The sequence below is a fragment of the Pelobates fuscus genome, chromosome 4 (genome assembly GCF_036172605.1).
Source record: "Pelobates fuscus isolate aPelFus1 chromosome 4, aPelFus1.pri, whole genome shotgun sequence".
In the NCBI taxonomy this organism is placed as follows: Eukaryota; Metazoa; Chordata; class Amphibia; order Anura; family Pelobatidae; genus Pelobates; species Pelobates fuscus.
The window spans coordinates 251862141-251877832 of NC_086320.1; the positions used below are offsets into that span (position 1 = coordinate 251862141).

At 43.1% G+C, this 15692-nt stretch overlaps 1 protein-coding gene across 1 annotated transcript in view; it reads right to left on the bottom strand.

Moving 5' to 3' along the window:
* LOC134609422 (telomerase reverse transcriptase-like) overlaps window positions 1-15692 on the bottom strand; it is a 741267-nt gene that overhangs the window by 642903 nt on the left and 82672 nt on the right. The window contains exon 3 of the mRNA XM_063453098.1: window positions 13204-13299. Within this exon, the coding sequence (XP_063309168.1) occupies window positions 13204-13299 (96 nt within the window). The remainder of the gene's footprint in view (window positions 1-13203; window positions 13300-15692) is intronic.

Here is a 15692-nt window from a genome sequence, read left to right on the forward strand (position 1 = left end):
TATGTGATAATGACTATGCTCCTCCCCTTCATGACACTGTCAAAAAGGGGCCAAGCATAGATGTCATTACAATTATGCCCTCCCCCCTCTCCCCCCCGGAAAAATTTCTGCGGACGCCCATGAGGAGGGGGGGAAGTCCCTTTTAAAGGGTCATAGCCCCTCCCACAACTTCAGACCCCACCTTCCAATGTGTGTTCGGGGCCATTTCAGTATAGTATGAAATAGCAAGTGTGTGTATACTTATCACCATAATAAGAAAATTCGGTAGAGGTGTGCCGAAACAGACGTGTGTGTGGTAGGCTTGTAAGTAACTGGGCAAGATATTTATTACGAAAACACAAGACATGGAGTTAGCAGATTATGGTGAAATTACACAAATGCATTCCTTAATGCATGTGTCGGCTGAGGTATGCCTTGTAGGTGGGGTAGTACTGCATAAGTACCTTGTGACCCCACTGGCTGGTCTTAGTTGATGGTAAGCTTAATACGTAGTGATCCTGAATTTGTACAGGTTAGAATACCGTAGGCAAAGCTTAGAATTGCGTTGCCCTGTGATGGTAAATTCTCTGGGTCATAGGAAACCATAAAAGCCAAGTATCTGGTGGTTTTGAGAATGGTGTTTGTAACTGAACACATGTGGTGTTTGAATGCCCGGGAGATATAACTTAATAATGTTGTGTGACATTTATTTTGATGTGGCAAAAAATGGCAAAAAAAGCCCCCAATGTTGTATTCTTGAACCAGTTTGTAAGGTGGTGGTCTGATATGAACTTTGATATATTCTGTAAGCTCCGTCATAGCAGTGTGCGCATTTTATGAGGGCCAACTGTGTGAATTCCTGCTGTGACTTAGCAACTCTCATATTCCATAGGTAATTCTTGGAGTTGGGGAGCGATCGTGGCTATCGGTGAGGCAGTTGTTGGGGACCTCCTGAATGCCTGAAACTGAAGACTAGATAACTGGTCAGCAGTTACTTCCCGGCCACCTACCCCATAGCCAACTGTACCCTGAGATTGCAGCAAGCCCTGGGTTAGCCGCTGCATCGGGGTGACTACATATGTAGATGACCCTAGTTAACCCCTTAAGGACCAAACTTCTGGAATAAAAGGGAATCATGACATGTCACACATGTCATGTGTCCTTAAGGGGTTAAAGACAAATATATGTATAGGGAAGAGACACCTAAATATATTGTGCCTAGGTGAGTTCCTGCTGGGCGTCCGTCCGCTATAAGAACCTGAAGTATGTAGTAGATTGCGACAAAATTGCAAACTTATGTCAAATTGTAATTCCTATGCCAGATGTAATAGCTCAAATGAGGGGCTGCCATTATGCTATAGTGGTCGTATGCAACATATGAAGAGTGTGGTCATGAATAAAATTTCCATGGTATGATAAGGTCATGGTTGCCCCTGTAAGCTGGAATTACTTAACAGCCTAGATGCTGGGTAGGGCCGTACCATAGGCATTGCACGTGCATGGCTAATGTGGTAACTTGTACCATGGTTGCCCGAGCAGTCCAATAGCCATGAAAGTGGGAAGGACCCTATCATATGATGTATATGAACTGGTCTAATATGCAGTGGTGATGTGGGAATAGTCCAGTATGGAATTGACTGCGACCCACATGATAACTTCAGTATGTATCGTATGTGGCATGTTGCGCGCGTCGTCATTGACAATATGCTAGACTGAAGTAGTACAATGAGAGGTATGGGGAACGTCTGTTATGAGGGAATTATTACCTTCTGTGCGTTTGGCCAGGAGTAGGCCGGGTAGGTAGGGTCGTGAGGACAGCTACTGTGTGGCCGTTTGTGGACAGTGCAAGATATAGCAGAAATATAATACTATAATACGTGGTTGATTTACAGGTAGAAAGCTGTGAGATGGCTGCACTTTACGCATGCATTCGAATCCAGCTGATATGTGAACTTAGTGCCCCAACGAGAGATTGTAAAAAATACGTATTTGTCCACTAAGGTTACCTGAATTATGTTGCCAAGGCCCCTAAATGGCTTTGTGTGAGGACTATGCATACGAGGTCGAGAGTGGCACAATATAGTTCCTGTGGTACTGGGAGGTAACGTAAGTGGAATTTAATGAGGTGGGTTGGTGGTTATTTTAAGATGTAGATCAGTTGAAAGTTACTGGTTATGACAGCGAAGCCATAATTGACATTTGGTCATAAGGATATCGTACAGCAACGTTCAATATGACATATGATCGTTGTAGGGTCTACACGGGGAACAGGATATAGGTGCTGGAATGCCATGACTAAATATACTGTATACCAGCTGAGTTCAATGACCTGCGGGTAGACTTACAGGACACCATTACTAGAAATATAGGCTGAGATATGTGGAATGCAGTAGTGTCTGTACTGACACAAGACCAGGAAGGTTATAACTATACTGATGAATAATTCCCAGTCTTGTGTCTCTGGCCTTAAGGACCACAGAGATATCACCCTATGTGTATGAGCGTTACTCTGTGGCATCCTGGGAGGGAACGAGAAGTGAGACGAGAATAACGTCTATGCCCTCCAGGATGTCCTTTGAGGTTTTCCGTTACCATATGGTTGGGTTAATGACTTAAAGCCCTAAGATGATGGGCATGTATGAATAACCTGGTTGGGAATGGGGAGGGCCAGGAATATCAGTTGCGAGTGGTTTCTGGTGTCACGACTGGATGGCTACGGGATACCAGTCTCTCTATCGTTCCCTGCCTCATGGGTATTACTATAGAGACGATCCTGGTATACAGGTTGGCATAGCTCTTGCAACTTCTGTTTTGTCTGATTTGTTATTATTGGCTTGCATAAGCCTGTATAGTTCTGCCTTGCAGGCCGTTGCAGGAAAAAGGTATACTACGTCTGCGTAGCTCGGCCGTGAATCATGGGATGGTCCATGATCTAATCAGATGAAGGACTGCTGATGTCCCCTTTCCGTGTGGGGGGTGGCATATTTGTTATTTTTTTTATTTTTTATTTTTTTTTTATTGACAGTTCGTATCCTTCAGGAACTTGGGACATACTGAAATATATACATGTGAATCGTGAGTTTAATTAAGGAGGGTGTTATAAGGTTGTTCTTTAACTAGTGCCGAGGTGGCGAAATTATTTGTTATACTAGTGACAGGTGAGTCCCTATTAAGTGCCAAGTGGCTGGGTCAGTTTTGATATGGTTGGCGCGAGGGGGTGATCTGCTGGGTGTGGGTTTACTGGTGGTGAGTTTTTGGTTAGTGGAGGGTTTGAACGAGTGATGCCCTATCTATGCAACATGTGAGGCCTCTAGCTATCTAGCAGTATAGCAAATGTCTGCCTGGCACAGTTTGTGCCCGGCATACATTAGTATTGAATGTCTGCTTTAACGAAACGTGCGTTGTTCATATAGTGAACGCACCAAAGGAAGTAATACAATACTCTTGTCTTTGTCTCAGTCTCTGAACCCTGCAATGAGAATCAGTATATAAGGTCACCGCATAAAGAAAGATATTCTTATAGATTGTAATATGGTCTAGAATCACGGAAGGAGGTTTGCAGATTTAATTAAGAACCATGGTGTGAGTATACGGTATACACACCCTGGGCCATTAGTTCCTGCTTTATCAGGTAGCATTGTAACGTAATTTTAATGGTATAATTAACCACCCGAGAGGAATATCATTCATCGTTATGCATTTTGTACTTATATCCACATATTTATTAATAACCAGTCCTTAATATTTTAAAAATTAGACTTTGGCCATACCTAAGCAATATCTTAATAAATCTTAAATCAACACATATAATTGACTTAAAAATAAGGCAAGTATAATTAACCCCTAGACCGCATAGAGTGGTATGCGTGTACTGCCTCTAGGTCACAGCCTGCATTGTCACTTGTAGTGCTAATCTTGGTCGTGCTATCCGGCTGTCAGACCTGCACCTGTGGAGGGAGCTGCTATCCGGCTGTCAGACCTGCAACTGTGGAGGGATCAGACATCCTCTGTATTATAGTGCCGGATGGATTTAATAGGACCAGACATATTCTGTATTACAGTGCTGGATGGGATTGATAGGGTTTGGCCGCCCCTGTATTACTGAGCCAGACATATGGGGGGGAGGGAGGGGAGAGCGGTAGGAGGAGAATGGGGTGCCGGGGAGGGAACAGAATATACTTAATACTTTAGATTAACAAGATTTAATAGATATGAACGCAGAACATGAGAGACATATTTGGCTGACATTGTATTTTTTTATGAAAAATCAAACATTAAAGCAGGTTGCATAGACATATGTTTAAGCTAATGGTGATTGTATATATGCAACCATCTTACAACCGAGCCATAACTGGCTTAAATTGTTTCTACAGTATGTGCCTCCTTATGCATACCTAAGTGTTGTGTGTTGTAGGCCGTGACTGCCCTGGGAGTGATGGGAGTAGTCTTCTTAGCGTATGTAACCTGTCTGCCTGCTTGGTTGAAAGAGGCAGGCAGCTGATGTACCAAGAACCTGTGTCGGCTGTATCTACGGGTATGCGCCGGTGTATGGAGGGAGCAACCCGGCATTAGATGCACCTTTTTGGTAATCCACCACCCTTAACTGTCCCTGAAAACTTCCCGTGACACTCTGCCGCAACGAGACTAACGCAAGCCAGTGAAGGCAGTTTGCAGGGATACCCCAGACCTCTGTGACCTGCGGTCAGTCCGTGGGTGGTCTGCTGTATCCCCGATTTGTGTAACCAGAGCCGGGGACCTCGGCGGGTCAGGCTAGGATTAACATGCAGACGGGTACAATGATACCCGTCTGCTGTACTCACTGTTTGGATGGGAAAGTCCCGTAACGAGTGGCGGAGTGAACAACCGACTAGCTGTCAGGAGAACTGAGTGCAGCGAAAAACAAACGTTCAGTGCTGGAAACCGGAAGTGCAGTCAACCAATCAGCCAAAAGTATGTCTGGACCAGCAGGTAAGCTAGGTAGGAGTGGAGAGTCCCTTTTAAAGGGACATAGCCCCTCCCACAACTTCAGGCCCCACCTTCTAATACACACACACACATATATATATAGATAGATAGATAGATATATATATACACACACACACACATCTTATTTAATAATTAAAGCAGATTTATGTATTAGTCCCTTTCAATCTTTATTAAAGACCCTAATGGAGTCTAATAGAGCCTGGATGGAGCCTTATTGGGCTTGAAAGTGGTAGTGGTGACTGATAACCCCCCCCCCCCCCCCCGTCCCATTTACAATCTGCTGCCCACCCATCCAATTTCTACTAAACCCCAGCCCCCCCTGTACAAAACCCTAGCCCCGCTGGTCAAAATTCCAACCCTCCTGTACAAAACTCCAGCCCCCCTGTACAAAACCCGAACCCCCCCAAAAAATAAAAAAATATAAGCTTCCAGACTCACACTTTACTCACCACGTGTATCTGGTGTCTTGCGTCTATACCCCCACTGGCCCCATCTGTAGCATGTGACACAGCAAAAACTCCGTAAAGGCGGAGCCTGTAGACGGCACATCAGTATGTGATGTTCCGCACCTCTACGCGCCTCCTGGACCGCCTCCGCCCTCCTCCATTCTCTCCTAGACTGCCTCCATTTGCTCCTGGCACAGCCTGCAAGCCTCTGGACCGCCTCCGCTTGTTTCAATTCATCGCCGCCCGCATCTCGGTGACCCGAGAAATGAACATCTTTGCCTGGCTGCAAAGATATTCATTGTGGGTTGCATGCAGCCTGTGGCCCACAAGTTTCATATACAGTCAAGTCCATAAATATTGGGACATTGACACAATTCTTATCTTTTTGGCTCTATACACCAACACAATGGATTTAAAAAGAAGCAAACAAGATGTGCATTAACTGCAGACTTACAGCTTTAATTTGAGGGTATTTACATCCAAATCAGGTGAACAGTTGTCAGGATCGGGACAGGGATCCAACACGCAGAGTACAGACAGTAGAAAGGTACGTATACCGGACCTCAGAATGGCCGGACTAACGTACGGAGATATAGAGAATGGTCAAAGGCAAGCCGAGGTCGAGGGAACGAGAAGACAGGTAAGCGAGGAACAAGCCGAGTCAAAGGGTAACAGAGATAAGCAGAGTAAAACAAACAAGCCGGGTCGGAACCAAAAGGATAACTGGAATACAAGAGCGCTGGGTGACTAGACAGGCTAGAACCACGACAGGGCAATGAGCAAATGGAAGAAGCACTGTTAAATACCCTGGCTCAGGAGAGTAGACACGCCTCCGACGAGTCCTGATTAGTCTCCAGACAATTGAGTGACAGGTCGGTCCGGGTTGGCGTCATGACGTCGACTGCTGGGTGTCGTGTTACAAAAGGAAGTGGATCCCTCGCGGCCGGCGTGTAAATGACCGGAAGGACCGCGAGGAACGGAGGAAACAGCCCTTCTGGACGGATAAACTTCTAAGTCTCTACCTCTCTCAGAGGTAGAGACTTCAGGTACCCTGACAGTACCCCCCCTCTCAGATACGCCCACCGGGAGTGAAACGCCCTGCGGAGGCGAGGAGCATGAACATCCTCTTGAGGTACCCAACTCCTCTCCTCAGGACCATATCCTTTCCAGTCGACCAGATATTGTACTCTCCCCCGGGATATTCGAGAATCGATGATAGAGTTGACCTCATACTCCTCCTGACCCTCCACCTTAACAGAGCGAGGAGAGGATACCGTGGAGGAAATTCTGTTGCGGACTAGCGGTTTCAGCAATGAAACATGAAAGGAGTTAGGGATGCGTAAGGCAGATGGGAGGGCTAGACGATACGCAACTGGGTTAATTCTAGTCAGAACCCTGTAAGGTCCAATATAACGAGGAGCGAACTTCATGGAAGGCACTTTTAAACAAATGTTTCTAGTGCTTAACCATACTCTATCGCCTGGAACAAAAACCGGAGCCAACCTTCTACGTTTATCAGCGTGTTTCTTAACCAGCATAGAATTGTGCAGAAGAATTTGTCGAGTCTGATCCCACAACTTCCTCAAATTGGCAACATGAACATCAACCGACGGTACCCCTTGGGAAGGAGAAACCGAGGGAAGAATGGATGGATGAAAGCCATAATTCATGAAGAAGGGGCTTGAATGAGTAGAATCACAAACGAGATTGTTGTGCGCGAACTCCGCCCAAGGAATCAAACCGACCCAATCGTCCTGGTGTTCGGAAACAAAGCAACGTAAATATTGTTCAATCTTTTGGTTGGTGCGTTCAGCAGCTCCGTTAGACTGAGGATGATAGGCGGAAGAGAAATTCAATTTGATACCCAGTTGAGAGCAGAAGGATCTCCAAAAATGAGAAACAAATTGGGAACCTCTGTCAGATACAATTTGGGAGGGTATCCCATGTAAACTAAAAATCTCCCTTGCGAATATCTCTGCCAACTCGGGAGAAGATGGAAGTTTAGGCAGGGGAACGAAGTGAGCCATCTTGGTGAATCTGTCAACCACGGTGAGGATAACAGTCTGTTTTTTAGATATAGGTAAATCGACAATAAAGTCCATAGCCAAGCAGGACCAGGGCTTTTCTGGAACCTCTAAGGGATGCAGGAATCCACATGGAAGCGTATGAGGTTGCTTGGTCTTAGTACAAACCTCACACGCACCGATGAAATCTTTGATATCCCTACGTAAAGCAGGCCACCAGAAGTCTTTAGAGATCAAAGCGCATGTCTTGCGAATGCCAGGATGTCCAGCCACCTTGCTGTTGTGGAAACATTGTAACAGTTCCAGTTGAAGAGCAGGAGGAATGAAATGTCGACCCCCGGGAGTCTGTTTAGGGGCTAGATGTTGCAGCTTTAAGATCTCGGCAAGTAACGGAGAGTGAATCCTGAGATTCGTGTTAGCGATAATATTGCATTTCGGAACTATAGAGGAAAGAACAGGTTCAGATATAGTAGAAGGTTCATATTGGCGGGACAAAGCATCGGCTTTAGAGTTCTTAGAACCAGGTCTATAAGTAAGTACATAATTGAAGTGGGTCAGGAATAAGGACCAACAAGCTTGTCTGGCGGACAGTCGCTTAGCCTCCCCAATATAGGACAAGTTCTTGTGATCCGTCAGAATAGTAACAGGATGTAAGGTCCCCTCCAATAAATGTCTCCACTCCTTTAAAGCCATAATGACCGCTAATAATTCCCTATCACCGATGTCATATCTGCTCTCAGGGCCAGACAGTTTCTTGGAAAAAAAACCACAAGGGTGTAGTGGTTTGTCCACCCCCAACCTTTGTGACAGAACAGCACCTACGCCTGTCTCAGAGGCATCGACCTCGAGTAGGAACGGCAGTGTCGTATCAGGGTGGACTAAAATTGGAGCAGAGGCAAAAAGTTCTTTGAGAGTCTTGAAAGCAACGAGAGCTTCAGTAGACCAAGTCTTAGTGTCAGCCCCCTGTCTGGTCATATTGGTAATAGGCGCAATAATAGAAGAGTATCCCTTAATAAAGCGCCTATAATAATTGGAGAAACCAATAAACCTCTGAATAGCCTTGAGTCCCTTAGGCAATGGCCAATCTAAAATAGACTGGAGTTTGTCGGGATCCATCTTAAAGCCTTCCCCAGAAATCACGTAACCAAGAAAGTCTATCTGAGACTGGTCAAAACTACATTTCTCCAATTTGCAGTATAACCCATGTTGAAGAAGTTTGTGTAATACCTTTCTGACTTGTCTGTGGTGGGTCTCAATCTCTCTAGAGTGTATAAGTATGTCGTCCAGGTACACAATAACACAATCATGTTGAAATTCCCTGAGAACTTCATTAATCAAATCCTGAAATACTGCCGGTGCGTTACAAAGACCAAAAGGCATGACCGTGTATTCATAATGCCCATAACGGGTATTGAACGCTGTCATCCACTCGTGTCCTTGCTGGATTCTCACCAAGTTATATGCCCCTCTGAGATCCAACTTGGTGAAAATTTTAGAGCCCTTTAGGCGATAAACAGCTCGGTAATCAAGGGGATCGGATAGGCGTTTCTGATGGTTATTTTATTCAAACCTCGGTAATAAATGCAAGGTCTTAGGGAACCATCCTTCTTTTTAACAAAAAAAAAAAACCAGCCCCGGCAGGAGAAGAAGATCTCCTAATGAATCCTTTGTCTAGATTCTCCCGAATATATTCCTCTAGAACTGAATTCTCTTTGGTGGATAGAGGATATACATTACCCCTCGGAGGCATGGTACCAGGTAGCAGATTAATTTTACAGTCAAAAGTCCTGTGTGGAGGTAGAGTATCGGCATTCTTTTTGTTGAATACTGCTTTTAAATCCAGGTAAATAGGCGGTATCTGTAAATCTGTAGACTGGGTAGAACTACCTGGTGTGTTAATTATACCCAATGGAGAAACCCTCCGTAAACACCTCTCCTGGCAACCCTGGCCCCATGAGAGTATCTCCCCTAACTCCCAATCAATAATAGGGTTATGTCTCTTTAACCATGGGTAACCCAGGACTATGGGAACAGAAGGGGACGAAATAAGCATAAGCGATAAGTTTTCCTCGTGTAAGATACCAACAGTTAAGTTAACGGGTATGGTTTCACGAAAGATAACAGGCTCAAGTAAAGGTCTACCATCTATGGCCTCAACGGCCAAGGGTGTATCCCTTAACTGGGATGGGATAGTGTGTTTAGTAGCAAAGGCCTGGTCGATAAAATTCTCAGCAGCTCCGGAATCTATCAAGGCCATGGTCTTTAGTACTCCCTTCTCCCAAGTTAAAGAAACTGGTAGCAGAAGCCTGTGATCTTTATAGTTATGAGTAGAGGACAAAATAGAAACACCCAAGGCCTATCCTCTAGAGAAACTTAGGTGCGGGCGTTTCCCGAGCGATTAGGACAATTCAGGCGTAAGTGACCTCTGACTCCACAATACATACACAATCCCTCCCTTCTCCTGTACTGTCTTTCCTCTTCTGAGAGGCGAGTATTGCCTATCTGCATAGGTTCAGGAAACAGTGAGGTAGTGGAATCAGGACTTTGAAATGCGGGAGCTAATTTTAAGGAAGGTCTAAAGTTCCTCTCTCGAGTGTTCTGTCTCTCTCTTAAACGCTCATCAATACGAGATATGAACGAAATTAAATCCTCCAAATTTTCAGGAAGCTCTCTAGTAGCAACCTCGTCAAGGATTACATCTGATAGCCCGTTCAAAAATACATCTATATAAGCCTGCTCATTCCACTTAACTTCTGCCGCCAAAGACCTGAACTCTAGTGCATAATCCACAAGTGTTCGGTTCTCTTGTCTCAGGCGCAAAAGTAATCTAGCTGCATTGACCTTTCTACCAGGAGGGTCAAAAGTTCTTCTAAAGGCAGCTACAAAGGCATTATAATTATATACTAACGGGTTATCATTCTCCCATAATGGGTTGGCCCATCTCAGAGCTCTCTCAATGAGTAAGGTGATAATAAATCCAACCTTCGCCCTATCTGTAGGATAGGAGCGAGGTTGTAATTCAAAGTGGATACTGATCTGGTTTAACCCCTTAAGGACACACGACATGTGTGACATGTCATTATTCCCTTTTATTCCAGAAGTTTGGTCCTTAAGGGGTTAAAAAACCACGACACTTCTCAGGTGAACCACCATAACGTACTGGTGGGGTAATGCGGGAAGAGGCACCTACAGTGGCTACCTCTAGGCCTGAACTCACAGGGGAAATAGAAGTAGTACGCGTCTCCTCTGGTGGGTTATTAGCACGAGATAATAACGCCTGTAGTGCTAGGGCCATCTGATCCATTCTGTGTTCCATGGCTTCAAACCTAGGATCGGAAGGACCAAGCTGACTGTTTGTACTTGCAGGATCCATTGGCCCTGTCGTAATGTCAGGATCGGGACAGGGATCCAACACGCAGAGTACAGACAGTAGAAAGGTACGTATACCGGACCTTAGAATGGCCGGACTAACGTACGGAGATATCGAGAATGGTCAAAGGCAAGCCGAGGTCGAGGGAACGAGAAGACAGGTAAGCGAGGAACAAGCCGAGTCAAAGGGTAACAGAGATAAGCAGAGTAAAACAAACAAGCCGGGTCGGAACCAAAAGGATAACTGGAATACAAGAGCGCTGGGTGACTAGACAGGCTAGAACCACGACAGGGCAATGAGCAAATGGAAGAAGCACTGTTAAATACCCTGGCTCAGGAGAGTAGACACGCCTCCGACGAGTCCTGATTAGTCTCCAGACAATTGAGTGACAGGTCGGTCCGGGTTGGCGTCATGACGTCGACTGCTGGGCGTCGTGTTACAAAAGGAAGTGGATCCCTCGCGGCCGGCGTGTAAATGACCGGAAGGACCGTGAGGAACGGAGGAAACAGCCCTTCTGGACGGATAAACTTCTAAGTCTCTACCTCTCTCAGAGGTAGAGACTTCAGGTACCCTGACAACAGTGTAGGAATTACAACAGTTTGTATATGTGCCTCCCACTTTTTAAGGGACCAAAAGTAATGGGAGAGATTAACAGTCATAAATCAAACTTTCACTTTTTAATATTTGGTTGCAAATCCTTTGCAGTCAATTACAGCCTGAAGTCTGGAACGCATAGACATCACCAGACGCTGGGTTTCATCTCTGGTGATGCTCTACCATGCCTCTACTGCAACTGTCTTCAGTTCCTGCTTGTTCTTGGGTCATTTTCCCGACAGTTTTGTCTTCATCAAGTGAAATGCATGCTCAGTCGGATTCAGGTCTGGTGATTGACTTGGCCATTCCACATAACTTTCCCTTAAAAAACTATTTGGTTGCTTTTGCAGTATGCTTCGGGTCACTGTCCAATGAGTTCTGAAGCATTTGGCTGATTATGAGCAGATAATATTGCCCGAAACACTTCAGAATTAATCCTGTTGCTTTTGTCAGCAGTCACATCATCAATAAATACAAGAGAACCACTTCCATTGGCAGCCATACATGCCCACGCCATGACACTACCACCACCATGCTTCACTGATGAGGTGGTATGCTTTGGATCATGAGCAGTTCCTTCCCTTCTACATACTCTTCTCTTCCCATCACTCTGGTACAAGTTGATCTTGGTTTCATCTGTCCATAGGATGTTGTTCCAGAACTGTGAAGGCTTTTTTAGATGCTGTTTGGCAAACTCTAATCTGGCCTTCCTGTTTTTGAGGCTCACAAATGGTTTACATATTGTGGTGAACCCTCTGTATTCACTCTGGTGAAGTCTTCTCTTGATTGTTGACTTTGACACACATACACCTACCTCCTGGAGAGTGTTCTTGATCTGGCAAACTCTTGTGAAGGGTCTTTTCTTCACCAGGGAAATAATTATTTGGTCATTCACCACAGTTGTTTTCCGTGGTCTTCTGGGTCTTTGGTGTTGCTGAGCTCACCGGTGCGTTCTTTCTTTTTAAGGATGTTCCAAACAGTTGATTTGGCCACACCTAATGTTTTTGCTATCTTCTGATGGGTTTGTTTTGTTTTTTCAGCCTAATGGTGGCTTGCTTCACTGATAGTGACAGCTCTTTGGATCTCATATTGAGAGTTGACAGCAACAGATTCCAAATGCAAATAGCACACTTGAAATTAACTCTGGACCTTTTATCTGCTAGTTGTAAATGGGATAATGAGGGAACAACACACACCTGGCCACAGAACAGCTGAGCAGCCAATTGTCCCATTACTTTTGGTCCCTTGAAGGGTAGGAGGCACATATACAAACTGTTGTAATTCCTACACTGTTCACCTGATTTGGATGTAAATACCCTCAAATTAAAGCTGAAAGTCTGCAGTTAAAGTAAATCTTGTTTGTTTCATTTCAAATCCATTGTGGTGGTGTATAGAGTCAAAAAGAGTAGAATTGTGTTGATGTCCCAATATTTATGGACCTGACTGAACATGTTGTACAGTAGGTTGCATTTCCTCTGTGCCTCTCTTGTTTTTTTTTTCTCCTTTTTCCCCCTTCTTTTCCTCATCTTATTTTGTATGATCTCTTACACAGTCCATCTAATCATATATTGCTGATGGGTGCAAGTATACAGCAGTAATGGCTATGGATACTCTCTTGCAAGCTTTACTTGGGCTTATATCTGATTGATATACTGCCTTTATTGGCTTGTATACACTATGCCTTTTATTTTGTTTGTCTTTGTATCTATCTACTTGTACTTTATGTTTTTTTTTTGTTTTTTTGTTTTTTTATGTTTCAGATGTTGAAATGAATTGCCCTAAACAAAAACTAAATATTAAGTACCTGGTCCACTAGAATAGCATTTTGCATTATGGTATGCTCTTGAAGATGAGAGACAAATTGATTCATATCTGGAAAAAAATCATCCAATTTTGAAACCTGTAGATGAGAAAACAAGCATATAATGTACAATATTTAAAAATACAATTAGCAAGCTGTGCAGATTCCACCCCCCATAAAACAACATGCAACAGATACAACTTAACACATATATATATACACACACACACACACACACACACACATATATAATACAATGTTAAACAAAGATCTGCACACCAGTCAAGCCATAAGACTTGCTTTTCCCACAGAAATCCCAAATCTGCAGTGATGTTACAACCGCAAAGGATTCTGGGTGGGCATATGCAAATTAGTTTAACAAAGAATAACATTTTTGCCTCATTCCATTTTAAACATGGATTCCTTTTAATCTGTGTAAATTTGTGGGAGGAGTTTTCCCTATAAAATTTATTACAACGACGATATCGCCAGTGACAGTGACATTTTTTTGAATTTTTCACACACAAATGGCACTTACACTGATGATATAATTGTTGTGATATGTTTTACTGTTTTGAAACACTATATTTGTATTCAGCGAAGTATCCCGAGTATAACAGTACCCCTCATGTACAGGTTTTATGGTGTTATCAAAAGTTACAGAGTCAAATATAAGGCTTGCATTTCAGTTTGTTCACATAACAATTTGCCTGGTTGATTATGTTGCCTTTGAGACCGTACAGTAGCCCAGGAATGAAAATTACCCCCATGATGACATACCATTTGCAATAGTAGACAACCCAGGGTATTGCAAATGGGGTATGTTCAGTCTTTTTCAGTAGCCACTTAGTCACAAACACTGGCCAAAATTGGCGTTAAAATTAGTTTTTTTTCATTTTCAAATATTAACACTAACTGTGGCCAGTGTTTGTGACCAAGTGGCTACTAAAAAAGACTGGACATACCCCATTTTCAATACCTTGGGCTGTCTACTTTTGCAAATGGTATGCCATCATGGGGGTAATTCTTATTCCTGGGTTACCATATGGTCTCAAAGGCAACGTAACCAATCTGGTGAATTTCAATGTGAAAAAACTGAAAAATGTAACATGCTATATTTGACCTTGTAAGTTCCCAAAACACCATAAAACCTGTACATACACGTGACTGTTTTACATGTGAGACATCGCTGAATACAAATGTGTATTTTATTGCAGTAAATGCAAACAGTATTTTGACATTCACAGTTAAAATGTCACGTAGATTTGCTTTATGTGCAGTTTACGTTAAGCGAATCACAAATTTACCTTAAAAATTGTGCCAAGATCAGACTGTCATGTTCATATGCTAGATAGGTATACAGCGAGAGTCTTTAACATGCTCTTATGTTATGTTATAATGTTTTACTTTAATTCCTATGGAACTTTTGCCTTTGTTATTATTTTCCTTCTATGTGATAACCTAGCATGGCATTAAGCCGCCCGCCAACATAACTTACGGCTGAAATCCAAGCCTGCATATAATTGGCACTACACTGAGGGATTACTTTTTGATGACCATAACTCATAGCATAGAACGACAGTTGTTGTATGGCACTCTGTCCTATTTAAGCGTGTACCACTCTTGTCCTGATAAAAGGGAGAAGGGGCCTGAACAGCAATATCAAAGCAAATGCAACGGGTGCAGCCCTATTTAAAACATACCGAACGTGAGGCCATGCTAGACTAATGGCTCACCCAAGCAATGTTAATACTATACGCCTGCGTGGACATACTCTAATCTCCAGACCTACTCTTACGTTATTTCGTTTTACGTTGCCCTATCTTTTATTGTTACTTTATCAGATTAACGCATCATTCTATAACATATTCAAAAATGTGCATTGTTTAACCATTCCCTACTGTATCTATTGTTGAAATAAGCATGTGGATTGCCGTTGGGGTACCGCATGTACGTCTGTTCCAACTATATGCACTACAAAAATAAAGAATTAAAAAAAAAAAAAAAATGTCACGTAGAACTAAGAAAATTGAAAAAAAATCTAATTGTCTCCCATTTTTTTTTTTTTTTTTTTTTTAATTCATATTAAATTATGTTCTATACCTAAATATTTGATGTTAAATGAAAGCCCTGTTTCCCCTGAATAAAATTATATATAATAAGTGTGGGTGAACAGACATATAGCACAAATACCAGTTTTTGTTTACGTTTTGTTTTGATCAGAACGTGCACTATTGACTCCGTCCAGAAGGGGTTAAGACCACAGCCAAATGTACAAGTTGTGATCAAAACAAAACGTAAACAAAACCTGGCATTTGCACTATATGTCTTTCCAACCGTAATTTACCTCTTTTATATTAAATGCACCCACACGTATTATATATCATTTTATTCAGGGGAAACAGGGCTTTCACTTAACATCAAATATTTAGGTATAGAACATAATTTAATATGAATAAAATGAAAAAAAAATGGGTGAAAATTAGATTCTT